This window comes from Branchiostoma belcheri, unplaced genomic scaffold, assembly GCF_001625305.1.
Source record: "Branchiostoma belcheri isolate BF01 breed outbred unplaced genomic scaffold, Haploidv18h27 scaffold51, whole genome shotgun sequence".
NCBI lineage: Eukaryota > Metazoa > Chordata > Leptocardii > Amphioxiformes > Branchiostomatidae > Branchiostoma > Branchiostoma belcheri.
The window spans coordinates 1,085,801-1,104,405 of NW_017804143.1; the positions used below are offsets into that span (position 1 = coordinate 1,085,801).

The 18,605-nt window shown below is 41.5% G+C and overlaps 2 protein-coding genes across 2 annotated transcripts in view; one reads left to right on the top strand and one right to left on the bottom strand.

The window, feature by feature from the left end:
* Window positions 1-7,152, bottom strand: part of LOC109480525 (low-density lipoprotein receptor class A domain-containing protein 4-like) — a 72,340-nt gene extending 65,188 nt beyond the window's left edge. The window contains exons 1-2 of the mRNA XM_019782735.1: window positions 6,982-7,152; window positions 6,838-6,870 (exon numbers count right to left, since the gene is read on the bottom strand). Coding sequence (XP_019638294.1) covers window positions 6,838-6,870; window positions 6,982-7,006 — 58 coding nt within the window. The 5' untranslated portion in view covers window positions 7,007-7,152. The remainder of the gene's footprint in view (window positions 1-6,837; window positions 6,871-6,981) is intronic.
* Window positions 7,153-7,676: 524 nt separating this feature from the next.
* Window positions 7,677-17,673, top strand: LOC109480526 (uncharacterized protein C20orf85-like). The gene is made up of 3 exons (XM_019782736.1): window positions 7,677-7,877; window positions 8,142-8,223; window positions 17,381-17,673. The coding sequence occupies exons 1-3, from the start codon at window positions 7,792-7,794 to the stop codon at window positions 17,633-17,635; spliced, it is 423 nt and encodes a 140-aa protein (XP_019638295.1). The 5' UTR covers window positions 7,677-7,791; the 3' UTR covers window positions 17,636-17,673.
* The last annotated feature ends 932 nt before the right edge of the window (window positions 17,674-18,605 follow it).

Below are 18,605 nucleotides of genomic sequence, written 5' to 3' on the forward strand. Positions count from 1 at the left end.
TTACAGGATATGCACAGGTTGTACATTTGTATATAGAAATTATACATATAGTGATAATAAGGATTCAAATTACTCATTTTCGTGGCCTGAGCCCTGAGGCCTCTTCAGCATTTTGAAAAGCTGGGAAGCTTCATGTCTAAATTTGTGTGTCAGGAGCTTGGCACATGTAAAAGCCCCACTGAAGAAACTATAATTACAGGATATGCACAGGTTGTACATTTGTATATAGAAATTATACATATAGTGATAATAAGGATTCAAATTTCTCATTTTCGTGGCTTGAGCCCTGAGGCCTCTTCAGCATTTTGAAAAGCTGGGAAGCTTCATGTCTAAATTTGTGTGTCAGGAGCTTGGCACATGTAAGAGCTCGGTGGAGCAGACGTGATCTGACTGCCAGCCAGGCCATCATGTATTTAGGTCAATCACAATCATAGACAGAGAGGCAGGCGTACCAGCCGTATTTCAAGTGCAGCTGCAGATTGCTGATATTTCCCGTCATTCTGCAGGGCAGGACAACTCCCCGCCACCTCACGGCACATTCTCATCCCACCAGAACCTGATTTACGGCCGGAGAAACTAACCAGACTCGGATTTCGCACTTTCCCGGAGCATAGCGCCGGGCGAAACTACGGTTATGACAACTTCGCGAATTTCTCACGCGCAGCTAATGTTGGATTTTTAATTCCTCCTACAATTCACATGGAGGCAAACCCTTCGGCAAAACTAATTGACTATAAAGCGTAACACCTCCCTTTCCATAATGGAAAGCTAGGGTATATTTCTGGTGCTGATAATGGGTTGGATGATAGAGGACAGTGGGGAACATTAGTTCAAAGCGGCAGTTTAACGATGTCTGGAAAAAATGTTAATGTACTGTTCTCCGTAGCAGGCTCAAGGGTGTTCAAACATGTACGATACGTTTATGTGCCGTGGAAATTTACATCCGACGCAGACTTCAATGGATGTTCAACGTCTGGCCATTAATGATAAGATCGGCCTCAACAATACGGCAGAGTGCATATTGAATATTCCTTACATAATTTTGTTCGTTCTGAAGATTCAAGCATGCACTGAGAGCATCTGCTGGCGCCACAAGGCTCAAATCATTTTTTTTCATACTTGAACAGGTTCAGGAACCATTGAAAGTTACCAGCACCGGACCTGCATCAAAGAATTAAGGAAGTTTGGATCACACTAAAACTGTTCAGAAACCACTGGCATTATTTTCAGTCATTGCAGCAAATGACCTGAACAGGTTCAAAGCATGTAGACATCAGAAATACATGTATCTGCATTGCATACTTGCCCACTAACCTGCATATGCAGGTGGTACATGTATTTTGAGCCCTATGACAGAACGTAAGCATTTTGGGTTGAGTTCAGTTGATATCCTGAATGGTGCATGCCCCCTTTTTCATAAATTCTTTTTTAAACCACACAAAAATGAGCAGCAAATCCAGCAAATTAAATTGGCCTGGCCCAAAGAGACATTTTCCCAACCCATCGTCCCCAGTTATGAAACAGAAACAGTGGAGACCACGCCACGCATGTAAAGATCTCATCCCAGCTGGTCACATGACACAGGGCTGACCTCAGTGACTCGCACTGTGCAATGCAGGGCTGGAAATACCACAGGTAAAATTGATGCTGTGCAGGTATTTCTGATGTCTACCTGCACTGGTCCATGTACTGGGTATATGCAGGTTTAGTGCAGGTAAAATTGGAGCTGTGCAGGTATTTCTGATACAGTACACCTAATTACCTGCACTGGTCCATGTACTGGGTATATGCAGGTTAGTGCAGGTAAAATTGGGGCTATGCAAGTATTTCTGATGTCTACCTGCACCTAATAATCTACACTGGTCCATGTACTGGGTATACTATATGCAGGTTAGCACAGGTAAAATTGGAGCTGTGCAGGTATTTCTGATGTATACCTGCACCTAATTTCCTAATACTCTGGTCCATGTACTGGGTATATACAGGTTAGTGCAGGTAAAATTGGAGCTGTGCAGGTATTTCTGATGTACATGTCTACCTGCACCGGTCCATGTACTGGATGGTAGATGTTTGTGGATTTATATTTGCTGCATTGACTCTTACCAGCTATTAAGTATAAGAGAAATAATGGCAATGGTTTCTAAACAGTATTTAGTATAAGGGCAAATCTTATGCGTATGCCAAATGGCTACCTTGGCAGTATGAAGGTTAAGGTATACTAGTAATAGTATACCACCACCGTCTATAGTTTGCAGATAATATGCATGTGTGCCCAATTCAAACTGCTTTCTTCAACAGAATGAAGACATTCGAGGAAGACAAAAGTGGCACTTAACATTCAGACATCTTTACTGCAATCTCCTAAATTGGGTGGGTGCTGTCACCATTGTACATGTAACATATGATATAGCTGGTGCATATCATTCCTCCCATCTTTTCTGCATGTAAAATAGTAGCACTGCTTTGTGTGATGGGTTTAATTTGCTGGGGTTCAAAACGAACACGTTTATGTACAAAAAGCACTTTGAAATAGTACTTGAGCTTGGGCTTGTATTCTTATTGGTATGGTTATTTGCTTGGGCTATTTTTTTAGCATTTGCTGACAATGCAAAACATTGTGCATTAATTTTGCTTGTTACTTTTTAGAAACAAGATTGTGACAGAAAAATATTATGATATATATGTACATGTAACTTAAATTTTCTTTTAACAAATCAAAAAGAAGAGAAAAAAGAAACCTGTCATATTGTTATATTGAGCATAGAATAAATTTACAACTAGACTCTACCAAACAATTTCAATAAAGCTTCCAACTGCAGCTGCTTGTCCTGGATTTCTGCAATCTGTGAGAGTAAAAAATTGTATTTTGGATAAATATGTAAATTGCTTCAGCAAAGAGAGTCAAAACTGCCCAAGAAGACCACTCAGAGGACTGATAAAATCTGGTCCGGTGGTCACTATAGACAGGATTCTTAATGTTTATTGTCAATGGCAAAATTATTTAAAGGGCCACCAAAAAGTGGTTACACCGGCCAGGTGGTCCTTATGTACTTGTATACGTAGGTTTGACAGTACATTTACATTGTGAGGATGTACATTTCGTTAAGTATCTATTTATATTATCGGTAGAGTGATGGTGTTTCTTTGCATGGGGTTATAATTTCACCGGCAAGCCAAACGTAAAAATGACATCTTTTCAGTTTTTTCTTAATTTCTTTCCCTTCATGCGATTTCCGGTTAATGCTTTAAGTATAGACGTGTATAATATTATCGGTAATCATTGTTCAGAATCTAATCATGACACTATTAGTTAACATTTATTCATCTTAAAAAATTTTTTGCATGTATTTATTACATACTGTGACGCTATTGTCCAAAAATAATACTTATCATTTAAAGGATTGATGACAAGCAATGGCTACCTGATAGTATCAATGTAATGTATTACAAGGATATATAGGTCATACATTCAGTGGCCTTTATGGACTTGAAATACCTCTTTTGCATACCTGCACTGGTGTGTTCATAATTACCTATACCAGAGAAATTTCACCTGCACCAATCAGAATTTGGGAAGTATGTACTAGTAAAAACGAAACAGTGAGTTCAGAAATCAATAATTTCCATAATACTGAAATGTTAGTTAAATTAAAAAAAAACTTAAAACATTTTGATTATTCCAACATAAAGCTAACACATATTTTCACACACAAGGTTTGAAATCCCAGACCAAAAAAATGCAGAACATGTATCAGGGGACAATAGTTACTACACACGGAGAGATTCTGAAATTAAGAAGGAAAAAAAAAACACTTCCATGAATTCCAATTGAACACCCGGAGTTTTGTAACTTAACCGAGTTTGAATACATCCATGTGCTGCAAAGCTCGTGCGGTTTTTGTGGTGAGAGGTCATCCCACCACAAACACACATATCCTGCCTTCCATTGTATTCATACTATTGTTTCAACCGCAAACACGATAACGCAAACACTTCATTTTCTCGCCGTACGTGCCACAAATTCTCGACGCTGCGAACGCATTTACGAATCTACAGCAGTAACTGTTCTAAAATCTGTGAAGAACATGGATAAGTGCCTAAAACCTGATTACCCCGAAGCTGTGTCTAGTTGCCGGGGCCGGCTGCCTACCCAGTTAGTCATGTTCATTGTCACATACAGAATTTTTCATGCGAGGCAGGCTGCCTGCCCACTCCGGACCTTTAGTAGCACTTTCTTCTGGGGCCCAATTAGATCCCACTTTACAACACAACCACACGCACCTTTCTGGAACATTCTAAAAATGCCAGCTCTCGGGGTTGTTCAGTCTAGACGGGGCGGATCAATATTAATAATATGCTTTGTTGGGGAGAGAGAGAGAGAGAAAGCGGGAGAGAAAAAATGGATCGGGAGTTGGAGGCTTGACAAGAACTCATGCACGACAACATGCATGCTCACCTGACCCCTCGCAGCCTACATTATGCATACCGAATCCGTTTTACGGAGTTGGAGCCACCACATGAGCTATGTCCACGGCAGTCGCTCTTGGGCATGGCTTATTGTTTCCCCCAGACGCAATTAATTGTCTGAAAGTGCGGAGATGCCTGGCCAATAAGGTGAACAGCAGGCTAGTCAAACAAGAGCCAAGCGTGAATACTGAGTGCAGTCTGGGCCTTTCACACCAAGTCCTTAAAAGACAAGAGTCAAGGGCAACCCAGGCCGCGCACGGGGGAAAAATATGATTGTGGCAATCGCCAGGTTTGTATGACAGGTTTTATATAGGTCTCCCTGATATACACCATGTGTATGTCTAATTGTTGCAGTATACCTAACATACTTACAGTAGTATAGAATATCATTCAATGACTCAGAATATATGATAAAAGCTTACATGTACAAATGTACTGAAATCATTTTAGCACCTTAGAAGTCAAAGTAGAACAGGTATGTTTAATTATTTGGGGTATGAATAGGTTTAAGTACCCTCTAAGACTGCTTAATTAATTAAGTATTAACCACCTTCTAAATTGCTTTATGTACATGATTAGTGTCTGGTAATACAGATTTAAGAACAAAATATTAGTAGAAGAATCTGATGTCCAAAAGACTATGATGGTATAGGTCTCAAAATATTGTCAATACAGTATATTTCTGCTTTGCACATTTTAAGTGTTCTTTATATAATTGCCAGCTTTGAAAAGACTCAAACACTGCTCAAGAATTCCGAGTCTTCGATGATAAAAAAAAATAGAGAAGAGAAGGATATTGTTGAAATGTCAGTGGAGAATTCTGGTACCATCCTCAGTCTTTAATGCCTCTAGATAAGGATTGGATAATGGAGAAGGCTGTCTATATGCAGCTGTGACCTAGATTCGAAGCACCAGATATTCGGTTAATCTAACCCCTCAGCACACTGCACTACCACTACATCCCTGCACTCCCAGACAAGGAGAAGGAGAAGAAAAAAAGCGTACTGCGAATTTGCACGAAAAATACGAATAAACCCAGCGGCGGGGACTGAAGCGAAATCGTGGCATGTTTCTCTGGACAAAGGGCAGGCAAGCTGGAAGAGCTGGAGCCTGTTTTGACAGACCGAACGTCACATGATCCCCATAAAAATCCAAATGTCATGACCAGGACCCTATGGTTTCTCTGTGCCTAGGAGCATTTCTGGCTTTCTTGTCTGCGAAGCTGGTAAACAACCATATTTTCGGAGCCTCGCGCGGAATCACGCCAACCGAAAAAACGCCAACGAGGATGTGACCTCGGTGGAAACATCTCAGATGAAATGTTTTGGGGACAAGAGTTGATATACTACACATGTGAGGTGACCCTTCTCCAGACCTGTCCTTTGCTCCTGTACACACCTACCCTCCCTGCCTCAATACCTCACTCCCCCTGCCAAGAAAAACAAGTACCACCTGGTAGAGAAGCCCAGGAACTGTTCTTCCACTGTATATACCCCTGACAATATCTGACAATGCCTCGCAGCTACACTTAAGCGTGCCAGAGAGTGAGTGATGTTGGGGAGAGCCAGACCTGTCAGTCTGCCACTGCCTTCTCCAGCCCATCCCCTAGTGCCTATATTTCAGCCAGCCACATATCCACTCAAGGAAAAATCAACTGACCTAGAAAATAGCTTTCCTCCCTCTCCACACGTCCACAGCCCGCTCCGTGCACGAGTGTCAAACCGCAACCTTCCGAAAATTCTGCCTCTTCAAGCCGTGAGCGGGCGACGGTTTGGTTGCGGAGGATTTTTTTGGGAGTGAATGCTTGAGGAAAACCGCACTGTCTGGAGCCCCGAGTGCACGGTGTCTAGTTTCCAGGCGCGGCATATAATGGGCGTCTAGACAGCCGAGCCTACAGCGCAATCTAACCGCAGAATATCACCCAGAAATGACGCAGCACAGCGGCGAGCAAACCCAAACGTTACTTCTGAACAGAATACAGACATGTCAAAAATGTCGGGGTTGGAGAAGGAGGGGAAAACAGGGCAGAACTCTGACCTATATGTAGGGTCTACCCACCATTTCATGACAGCCCCGTCTGTATGTATTGTGTATGTGACCCAAGGGGTCAGGTCCAAACGGGCGCTGTGCCAACGTGAAAAATTCCCCGAAAAATTCTCAAAATTAGAGGACCGTACGCCGTGCGCTTCTACTCCAAATCAACTTATTTATATATTATTAATCATAAATTAATTAATGCAAGTGTCAAATTAGCTCCAACGACCTGTACATAACCACAATAAACTAGAACGGCGGCTCCCGACGGGGTACGCACGCCGTGGGGACCTTACAAGGGGTGCAATCTGGTCCGAATGGAGGACATATCCTTACCTTCGGCTAGCAGGACATCTTGCAGCAGGAAAACTGGAGAAAAGAAGAGAAAAAGGTAGTGTAAGTGCATGGTCCGAGCAACCGGAAACCAAATGAGGGCCCAACCGGAAGTGCCAACCCCACCACATTGCTACACATCCTCACCTAACAGCATTAGCAGCACGGGCATCTTCCGCGGAAAAACTGCCTCTGCACGCCGAAATCTAGCATAGGAACACTCCAGGCCGCGCCACGGCGTGTTCTTGGGTGCACAAAATTGCAAAAGAATAAAAATTTATGACACTCGGCCCGCCATGTTGGTCGGGACTGCGCATGATGAATTTCAAAATAATGGTTCGTGCGCCAGTGGAGGCTCTTATCAGGGGGTGCGTCGCGATACTCGACTCGTCTAATTTTTCTATTCCGATCAAAAATCCGTCCGATTTCTGCATCGTTATACCCAGATAAAAAATTCGTTCCTATTTTTGCACAGATATTTACTGGATACGCTGAATTTTGTCCGCACTGAAACGATATTTAACAGATAATAATGTTACCGTTTTTTCCACAAACCGCCTCACGGCCCCGGAAGTTCGTGCAAAGCGCGAGAGCGCCCCGAACATCGCCGAACGTGAATTTTAACCAGTTAACACACCTAAAAAACCCGGCCGAAATTTAGAATTCTGAACATGCAGGTCCCTCAGTGAGGAATAATCCTCTCAAACGACAGCTCAGTGGGTCGTTCAGGTTTGAAAATTTTGGTCAGATATTTGGATTTTTTTCTGTCGGTCGGGTGGAAGGACTGACCCAAGGGTGATTGACGACCGGTCGGATTGAATTACAGGTCGCGTCCGGTTGCCATAGCGGCAGCCGCCCGACACTCGGCAAACTTTACACCGCCGGAGAAATCCCAGCCACAACGCTCGGGAAGGGCTCGCCTCTCCTCCAAAAATCGTCTGCGGGTGTTGAGAACGGATGGCTACCGCGGCAGCAGTCAAGGGTGGCGCGGCGCCCAGCAACAGGGCGGCCGCCTGCAATATTTGGGCGCTCGATCAGATATGGTGGGTAGTTTCTGGCGCGGGCCCAGCCCTCGCGTCCCCTGCAAAGGTCGTCTGCTACTGCTCTAATGTCTGCCAATATTCCCCCCACATTAGAATCCTGGCAACGTCACTACGGACAGGCATCTAAAATTCACTAGTAGTACAAACTGCACTTAGGAATCGCAGCATTTTAATTCAAAAGGCTTACGATGTGTCAATTCTGACCTGATTCAGAACGTAAACATGGCCGCTCATGACTTTATTTCTTTCTTTTTTTTCCGACAGGAAAGCTCGCATAGCCCAGGAGCACAGGGCTTACAAGAAATGGCCCATGGACTGGGGCTTCATGGCTACGGATTATAAGGATGTAAGTTTCTCCGTTTGTTTTTGACACCCTTGTTTATATCAAACGTTCTGGGGAGGGGGGCATGAGGTGACCCCAAGCCGTTGCCTAGCAACAAACAGCTGCATTTGGTGTATGTGTACGACTTAGCTATTGCTAAAAGCCTAAAACTGTATTTTGTAATGCGACATAGAGTAAGTTAGAACAAGTTGGACTTACCTTCAACCAGAAAGAAAAGGTAAAACCCAAATGAATGGGCTAAGCTAATCCCATCAGTTTAGTATATTTACTTCCCATTGATTGATTACAAAGGAAGGGAAATTGCTAGTTATTGAAATAATAGATGATGTGACTTATTTACCAGTCCTTTCCTGCAGCCATTGTTGTTGAAATACGTTGACAAACACTTTATGTTGGTGGTTGTATCAAGTCGGTGGCTAGCAACCAACCACGACTAGATTGTTTACATTGGTTATTTGTTGTTGTTGTTGTCTCTTGTTTGACGACTAAACATTGCATCTGTTTGGAAGAAAACACCAGTCATCAATCTAGATTAGAAACGTTTAGCACTTTTTCTTCTTACTTATAAGTTATAAGTATTCTAGAGTTATTACTGTGATAGGTTTTAGAAGTGTCTGGAAAATTTGCATGTGTATTGGAAGCCAGACGAATTGTGTATTGGCAGCTCTAATTCAGGCCCTATATATTTGCTAAAGCTCTTTTTCTTCATGGTTGACAGTGATTTAAATTTTCAAGGTCTGGGTGTGGCAATTATCTATTCAAAGTAATATCAGCAGTGGTTGTTACATGTAATGGCCTTAGCAACCAGTGTGTTTTGACAGTATATGGAATTCCCAAAGGAAAAGTGGTTTATTCCATTTGGGATCTAATATTCAAAATCTAAAGCAGAGAGTTAGATCAGGAAGGTTTTGATTTTAAACCTCCTTAGTTAGATCATAAGATTCCACTGGAAGCTGGGATGTCACATCGGAAGTGAGTTTCATTCCATAGAACCTCTAGCTATCATTATCTCTCTCTCAGACAGCCATGTTTGAATAGCAATTATGCAATCATCACCTTTACAAGCAGGTTTTGCCACCTTTATTAAGTGTCAGGTGAATTTGCATATGTATTGGAAGCCAGACAAGACATGTGTATTAGCATGATTGTTCTAATTGGCCTTTTAACACAACAGTATTCAGAATAGAATAACCTATGGCTTCACCTTTGTTAGCACATACATGTGTATTTGTAATGAACAGCTACAGTCCAAGCAGACGTTTAGGTTTTGGCTTATTTGTTGCCGTGTCTTTACTTGTAGGCATGCTTTTACCGGACCTTGGTTTTTGTACTGGTATTTTTTTCGCCGGCTTTTTTTGGGGGGGTGGTATCTATATTGGATACCTCTTTGCCAATTATACCGTCTTGCCAATTTGATACTGTCTTGCAACTACTAAAAGAAACGTGCCAACATAATCTCCAAGCAGATGTTGGGAGTTCTGTCAGTCCTTCAGCCCACCTGATGTTGGGTCTGAATGCCTTTTTCTGTGAGCTGTAGTGAGTAATTTTACTTCACCAATAATCGTAGGAGGCCAGCTTGTAGTAGCCAGGATTCCCCCATTCAGACCCTCACATGTTGGGTTGGGAGACTGTAACATTTTGAACCCAACAGATATTGTGGCTGCCAGATTTAGCATTACGGTACAATCTTCTATCCCAACCTCTGCTTGAAGATATTGCCTACCTGCCTATATGACCAATCAGTCCAATGTATGCTGGCCCCTTGCTCCAAGTGCTGCCAGGCAGCACAGTAGCTTGTACCATTACAGCATCTTATAAAATAAGTATTCCATCATCATCATCATCACCACTGGTTATTCTAAACTTCAAATCTGTCCCCAAACTAAGGTACTTGTTCTAAGACCTACCAACTGCTAGTAAACCATTAAAGCATCCTTTCATACCTCTTGGAGTTCTCAGTTTCTCCAACAAACTGCCCCAAACTTCAGCTGAGTCAGTCAGAGGTAAGAGCAGCACATGTATGGCCCAGCCAGGGCTGTTGACATCTGACCTCCATCATAATGAAAACCAGACCTCAAAAAGTGAAATAGAACCAGGCAGTAGGACTGGACCACAAATATACATGCGGGTTTACAGAAATTGCAGATTTTTTTTACACCATTCTTGTCGACACAAAATTATTTTAATTAGAACTGTTCGAATTTTACAATTGTTTTAAAGTAATGGCAGTGTATGGTATTGTTAATTTTCTGTCTTACCATATCTGGAATTTTTTTATTCGCCAACACCCCCTTTTTTGTAAAACTATGTCTGCACAGCCCTTCCTTTTTAATACAAAGTCCAAGGCAGCCTGGACTTCATTTGCTTCAGCTACTAGCGGCACAGGGTCGAAACCAGTCAGAACAGCCAGCCCTATTCAGTCCCACCAGTTCGAGGATTTGTCTTTTCTTTTATGACTCAACCTTATAAAACTTTAACCTTCTCCCAACTGAGATAGTCTTTTGCTAGTCTCCTGTGTAGGCTTCCGAGCGGGTGTGATTTTTGGTATTGCGGGAAATGCAATGTTTTGCCAGGAAACGTTACACTGCCGGAGAAGGTTATGTCGCGAGTATAACCCTCTCTTGCGGGGTGTAACGTTCTCTGGCAAAACATCGCGTTAACAGCAGTATCAAAACCCATACCCGCTCAGAATCGGCTGAACAGGAGGCTAGTAGTTTGCATCAACTTCATGTTGGTCATGGGTTTCAGTGGCAGCTAGAAGGTTAATTGTATGCTGCCTCATTTGCATATAGTAGTCCCATGGAAAAGGATCTTCGGATAACCACAGGAAGACGGTGACTGGAAATATTTTCTCTCTTTTTTTTTTACAGTACATGTATTATCTATACGTGTTTGCGCCTGAGAATTTTAAAAGCCTTTAAATAAGAACATACTGCGCCGTAATCAATCGATTTACAATGCCGTTGCTAACTGATGTTGTAAACATCGCCTTTGGTATGCCCAGTGCCCGAAGCCTCTTGTCTAATTATAAGGTTTGTGTTTGACCTTCATATATATGACACTCGGTGGCACATACATCTAGTTGAAACGAAACACAGCTGTCTGATAAAAAGAAAGTGCTCAAGGCTATATATGATAACCATTAATCCCAAACGCTTTAACTAACTGTTGATTTTGGAACTTTGGCAGTTGCTAACTATAGCATAATGCCAAGGTCTGTCACGCATATTGAAGATATCTCTTCGTTGTCGGTCAAGGTTTTATTATACCACCACATCTGTTCAGTCTCAATACTTTTATGTGCAACTGACAAGCAGTACTAGACTGTAGCTGTTTAAGCTCAGCACTATTTTAATGCTCGGGACCAAGGTTACAATGTACATGTATAGGCAAAGCAACATCTAGATTTTAGTGGTATGCCTAAGGTACAAATTTGTCACGCATATGGTCCACCTACCCACAATGCAATGGACCTGTTCAGTCTACCAATCAGAGCTAAGAACATTACTAGTATGATAAAGCATAACACTTTCACTGGTTCCAAAGAGTGAAATTATGAAACTTAACAGCTGTCACAGCCACATACATGTTTGACGCGTGGTACAATTTGAATACCAAACATTTCTTCAGACAGAGCCCTTTAACCACAATAGACCGCATATTTGAGCCCTGTCTTTGTGGCAGCTGCCTGAAATCCAGCCTTGTTAGCAGGACTGCAGGGAGGAATTTTCTCGAGTGGAGCTATAGCTTAGAAGGCTGGATTTTCAGGCTACTACCACTAAGACAGGGCTCAAATGTGCGGTCACCCTTTCAGATGACTGACATCGACACAGAGTATTATGAGGATGTTGAAAGCCTAACAGTGGCAGTGATGGCGAACAAGTAAACACAGAATGTCTCCTTCCTCCTCTTGTCTCTCATCTAGTCTCCTCTCAGGGATGAGGCAGTGTGTTGATGTTGAGGGTTTACACTGGTTCAAGTCCATTTGCTGCTGAACATTTGCAGTCAGGGTTTGAGATCCACTTTTCTGCATACCTGCACCGGTGCAAGTACTGGTACTTTGAAAATAGCATGCACCAGACAAATTTTACCTGTACCTCCCAGAAATTTGGAAGAATGGATCCTACCGGTACTAAGAATTGTTAAAAACCATTGCTGTTACTAGTATTTATTTTATGCTTCATAGTTTAACAGCCAATACAGTTATTGAAAATACACAGTCATATACCCACTGTTGTGTATAAACCCAGTACATGGACCAGTGCAGGTTAGGTGCAGGTAGACATCAGAAATACCTGCACAGCTTCAATTTTACCTGCACCAACCCGCCTAGTATGCAGTTGGGATTTCGAGCCCTGACAGTATTATCTCCGAGACCTTCCATTGTTCGGGCGGCGCGCTTGCTTTGACTCCTGTGTCCTGTTGTGTATTGTTACACATTCCTGTCCCGAAAACTGCAAGTCTTGTTGTGTCTGCGGGGGATTACAGACCAACAGATTTATCATATCAGCCGACGCACACCACTTGTTTTACGGGTCAGGCCAGAGCCAGCCCAGGTGGGACACGTCTCCTCCCCAAATTGGCAGGACTCTGCGTGGGTCCTTTATTTTCCACCTCCTGGAAGCTCCATAAAGGTCCCCGAGAAAATGTCGTCTCTCACCTTGTTAATATTTCCATAACATCGCTTCCGTGCTCCCCTTTGTCCGACCGTCTAAGTGCGGCGCGCCTTGTTCTCTTGTTAAGAACCGGTGGGTAAAGCGGTTGGGAAAAAGCGTAATCGCGTTTGTTTCCGTCTTTTCACTGCATCGATTCAATTAGTCTCCATCTTCTACACAAGCTCCCAAACATGGATCTGTTATGTCTGTGTTTCCAAAATAGCTGCGGTGCCAGAAATAGTTGTGGTTAGGACGGAGCAGACTGTGGGGAGAGCCAGGCTTGTGGCAGGGTAGTCTGGCTTCTCTTAAGAGAGATGTGCTATAGACAGGGCTCGATTTGGGAATGGTGTACCTAACCTAAACATTTAGGTGCGCAGAAAAAAATTCAGAAACCACAACATAAGATAGAAGTATGTCAGTTGTCAGCAAATTAATTGTAATGCTATTGGGTTGAGTAGAGTAGCTTCTCTAAAGAGAGATGTGCTATAGACAGGGCTCGATTGGGAATGGTGTACCTAACCTAAACATTTAGGTGCTCAGAAAAAAATTCAGAAACCACAACATAAGATAATAGAATGTCAGTTGTCAGCAACTTGTAATGCTATTGGGCTAAGGAGCCTAGCTTCTCTAAAGAGAGATGTCCTATAGACAGGGCTTGATTTGGGAATATAGGTATACTGGTGTACCTAACCTTAACATTTAGGTGCTCAGAAAAAAATTCAGAAACCACAACATAAGATAAAGTAGAATATCAGTTGTTAGCTACTTGTAATCTTATTGGGCTGAGGAGCCTAGCTTCTCTAAAGAGAGATGTCCTATAGACAGATTTGGGATTAGGTATACTGGTGTACCTAACCTAAACATTTAGGTGCTCAGAAAAAAATTCAGAAACCACAACATAAGATAAAAGTTTTCAGTTGTCAGCTACTTGTAATGTTATTGGGCTGGGTAGCCTAGCTTTCTCCAAAGAGAGATCTAGCTGTAGTACTGGTGTATAATAGGTATACTGGTGTACCTAACCTAAACATTGAAGTCCCCAGAAAAAAATTCAGAAACCACAACTTATGATAAAGTAGAATGCCAGTTGTCAGCAACTGTAATGCTATTGTGGCTGGGTAGTCTGGCTTCTCTAACGAGAGATGTCCTATAGACAGGGCTTGATTTGGGAATAGGTATACTGGTGTACCTAACCTAAACACTTGGATGCACAGAAAAAAATTCAGCAACCACAAGATAAAGTAGAATATCAGTTGTCAGCTACTTGTAATGCTATTGGGCTGAGTAGCCTAGCTTCTCTAAAGAGAGATGTCCTACAGACAGGGCTCCATTTGGGAATGGTGTACCTAACCTAAACATTTAGGTGCTCAGAAAAGAATTCAGCAACCACAACATAAGATAAAGACAAATAGAATGTCAGTTCTTAGCAACTTGTAATGCTATAGTATTGGGCTGAGTAGCCTAGCTTCTCTAAAGAGAGATGTGCTATAGACAGGCTGGATTTGGGAATAGGTATACTGGTGTACCTAACCTAAACACTTAGGTGCACAGAAAAAAAATTCAGCAACCACAAGATAAGATAATAGAATGTCAGTTGTCAGCAACTTGTAATGCTATTGGGCTGAGTAGCCTAGCTTCTCTAAAGAGAGATGTGCTATAGACAGGGCTCGATTTGGGAATGGTGTACCTAACCTAAACATTTAGGTGCTCAGAAAAAAATTCAGAAACCACAACTTAAGATAAAGTAGGATGTCACCAATATGTTACATGCTGTTTAGCTGGGTACCCTGGAAAAAGAAGTGTCTGGTGTATTGGAGGAAACACAGAACAAATTAGCCTTGCAGAAAAAAATGAATTTACTATCTTTGACATGTACAATAAAATCTATATATTAATAGAGTAGATACTAGTCCTAAAGTATGTCCAAGTCACCTCAATAGAACAATATGACCATAAGTTTCCTCTGAAGGGAGATGAGTAAAGTGATTGGTTTATTAGAGGAACCGTGATGAAAGGCTACTTTCTGTTCTGTCAATAAAGCATTTCTCATACTTACTCTTCCGATATAGATAGATTTCTAGAACCTTTGATATGAACTTTGCTTTTCTTCACACAAGATGATTACAAGTTTTCAAATTTATAAAACAATTGAAAATGGTGTGACTATATTAATACCCATCCACCAAATGTTGAAAAGGACATCAATGTTCTTTAGATGTTGTCAAACAAATTCTACCTTTTTTCTATGTAACTAAAGTGACAATGAGTCCAATGACATAATAGCTTCATTGTTAAACTGTAGTACCTGTAATCATCACTAGGTGGCTATACCCACTTGAGAACCATACATATCTCTATTTGATCTTTATTTCAATGAAGACACTTCATTCTGATGTGAGTACTAGGTTCTAGGAGGCATGTTTCAAAACATACAAAAGGCTAGTATTAAAGCTGGGCTTATTAGTTCTGAAAATATTTGAAGTGAATGTGTTATAGATTTCAGAATTCATATTTTGTTGGACGTTTGGGCAGAAATGTTAAATTTTAGGTTGTGATCAGCCATAGTTGTGGCTTTGCCAGTATATTTCTGCGTCTCCTACAATTGTTATAACCAAAGATGTTCTTCTCAATAAAATCAATACACTCTAAGAAGAGCTCTGAACTGTGTAAAACTCAAACTCGCGTTCAAATTCACAAATGTATCAGGGGGCTTCCCACCGTATCCCCGGAAAGGAAAACAGCTAATTCGATTGTCTGACCCGCGGATTAAGGGACTTCTCGTGTGTGTGACAGAAATGTAAGATGTGGTGTAGCAAAACTGGTTATCTCCACAAATTAACTAGTGTCTGACACACAGCACTGTTACGTATGTACCTGTCTACTCCAAATTAATCCACTATTCCTAGATTTAATTTTAAAAAAAGGAATTGAATTTTCTGAGTTATGTGTTGAAAGACTGTGCCTATATGTGACAGATTTGATGATTAAGTGTGCAAAAACTGTATCTTTACTTACAAATTAAGTACCCCAAGCATGAATATCTATTTTCTTCAAGTTACCCAGTAACTCCTGTGGAGCAAAAAACAAGAGTAACTAAATTTAATTGTCTGACTCATCTATTACAGTATTGTGCCTGTATGTGACAGAAATGTAAGATTAAGTCTACCAAAATTGTATCTTCACTTCAAAATTAAGTACCCAAAGCATGGATATCTATTTTCTTCAAGTTACCCAGTAACTCCTGTGGAGCAAAAAACAAGAGTAACTAAATTTAATTGTCTGACTTATCTATCACAGTATTGTGCCTGTATGTGACAGAAATGGAAGACTTCGCGTGCCAAAATTGTTCCTCGACTTGCCACAAAAGAGAACGCCTGCCGATAACGTTACATATCTACCAATTCCCAGGAAAGTTGCCGGTCTCAGGAAACTTGCCAACACTGGGAGCTGCGGAGACACATTGAGCATAACAAACAGCACGGTGCCTAATGTCTTCAGTCAACACAGCGGGGGGAAATTAGAGAGGAGGGGGGGAAGTCTGATCAGTATTCCGACCGTTTCTATCCTACTTGACATTGGTGATAATGAGGAAACATTTTTTTGGATGACTTTCAGCCGCATCTCGTTACTCCGATGAGAAATTAGTTTCGGGCCAAAATAGCTTGATTCTGTGGGTGGCGTCTGTAATTGCATCGAGTTTCGAATCTACAAATAAACAAGGACAATTGAATAAGAAAAAAAAGAAGGAGTTAAATTGCATTAGATAGCATCTGTTGACTATATATACTTATAATATAGTTATATATACTTATATATATATAAGTTGACTATACATATACTTATAGGTTAAGGCAGGTTTCAAGTTTTAGCCACCTTCTTGGCTTCCTTGTCAACTGCTTAAATATGACGTTAAGTCCCTGTCCTTTTTGTTGCATCAATAAAGAATCTATATTGCCTATTATCAATATGTCTAGTAGAAGTTAATTAAGTCCTTGCATATAAAGTAGATGCATTCAAAGTACACTCAAACCTCTACAAGTGACTACCTGTACATAAGGAACACTTTGGTGACTACTTTTTGGTAGTCCATTAGATAATTTTTCCCCATTGACACAATCCTGTATATAGTGACGACCTGTGCACCTGTAGACCAGACTTTCTCTGTCACCTGAGTTATCTGTACATGTATTGGTATCGCCGGGATAATCGCCCTTTGGCGTAACACACCAGCTTCGCAGGCATACGGCGCGGCGGCAGCTAACCCTTGAACATCTAACTCTAAACATTGTTTAAAGCTATCTAATTATAATGATAATGCTTCTACTGTACTCGGTGACAGGAAGTTAGTTAGACAGATAGTTCTAGGAATGAATGAGTTTTTAAACACCTCAATCCTTGGTTGAAAACTCTGGTTGAAGGCATGACTATTTCTTGTTCTTTTCTGAGCTGGTATTTCTGAGTGGTCTTCTTGGGCAGTTTTGACGATGTACGCCTTCTGTGTTTTCCAGCTGGTGAAGGACGAAATTCGGCCTCGGGACGGTCCCAAACTGGAGATGCCAGAAACGTTACGCCTGCCCCCTATCACCCCCATCGAGAAGTACATCAAGGTGGACAAGTCTCCGCCCTTACCCCGCTCCTCGGCCGGCTACATCGGCTGGCGGTCGGGCGACAAACTGTACAACCTGGAGAGGTACGGAGGATACGCGCGGGGGAAGGGAGGCCTGGTCCACCAGCTGAAGTGGCCGAACGAAGGTGTGGATTAAAAACGACTAACTCTGGACTGTCCACTCCCGGAGAAGAATCGCGCTGGGTGTACTACTACAAGCCACAAAGGGAAAGTGAGAGAAAAAGGACAAACAAATATACAGGGAAGACAAACTGAAAAGAGTCAGAGTGATTGGTGGTTTATCTGGGTATTTAAAAAACTGGTGTCTTCAACTCAGTTTGAGGAAGATGTGAAAAAAGCCTAGTTTAGAATATAGATGAACCTGTGCTGTGCACTTAACCTTTTAGTGTAGACAAAAAACACAAGTTCTTAGGTGTTGTAGGTAGTTTTCTGGCCTATGTATTCAGCATACTGATGTAGCCATTTGGGTAGCAATTCAATATACTGGATACTGGTAACTATAGCAATGCCATACTCACAATATGTCGATGGTTGAACATTCTGGAAAGTGTTCCACATCTTTGCTGCTATCCACTGTTGTCTCAGCTTTGAATTCTATTTTGTATATCTGTGATCATATAATATTCAAGTTTTGTGAAGAAAATAATGGAATGATGTATTAAAACTAATCTACATGTAGATCACTACAGTCGTAATGTGTGTAATAATACGAAATTGTAGTAGAAAATTTAGGGAAGAAATTACCAGTATTCCTTTTACATTAAAAGCCACAAATGACTTCTGAATGAATATCTGCAGTAACTGTTGAAAAATAAGAGGTGTCTGACTCATTGTTTTAATAGAAGCACATGTAGTACATGTATGTGATGGTTGAGCAACAAAACTAATGCCACATGGTTGCAAAACTATCTCTACATGTACTTGTTTTAAATAGAGCATGGATACGTTGAATGAGCCAGCTTAGCATTGAGCAAATGTGGTCCATATCTTTGTAATCAAGAAATTGCTCAGGCCACACCAGTTTTGTCATGTAAGACATTGTTGTTCATGTCTTCTGAAATCCAGTTGCCGCTTATTGAGATTTCACCAAGTGCCCTTGACACAAT

What these genes read in the sequence shown, in the direction of transcription:
- LOC109480526 (XM_019782736.1), top strand. Translation starts at nt 7,792, where the DNA reads ATGGCTACCGCGGCAGCAGTCAAGGGTGGCGCGGCGCCCAGCAACAGG. An exon ending in TGGGCGCTCGATCAGATATG is followed by an intron (nt 7,878 to 8,141) that starts GTGGGTAGTTTC and finishes TTTTTCCGACAG; the next exon opens with GAAAGCTCGCATAGCCCAGG. An exon ending in TGGCTACGGATTATAAGGAT is followed by an intron (nt 8,224 to 17,380) that starts GTAAGTTTCTCC and finishes TGTGTTTTCCAG; the next exon opens with CTGGTGAAGGACGAAATTCG.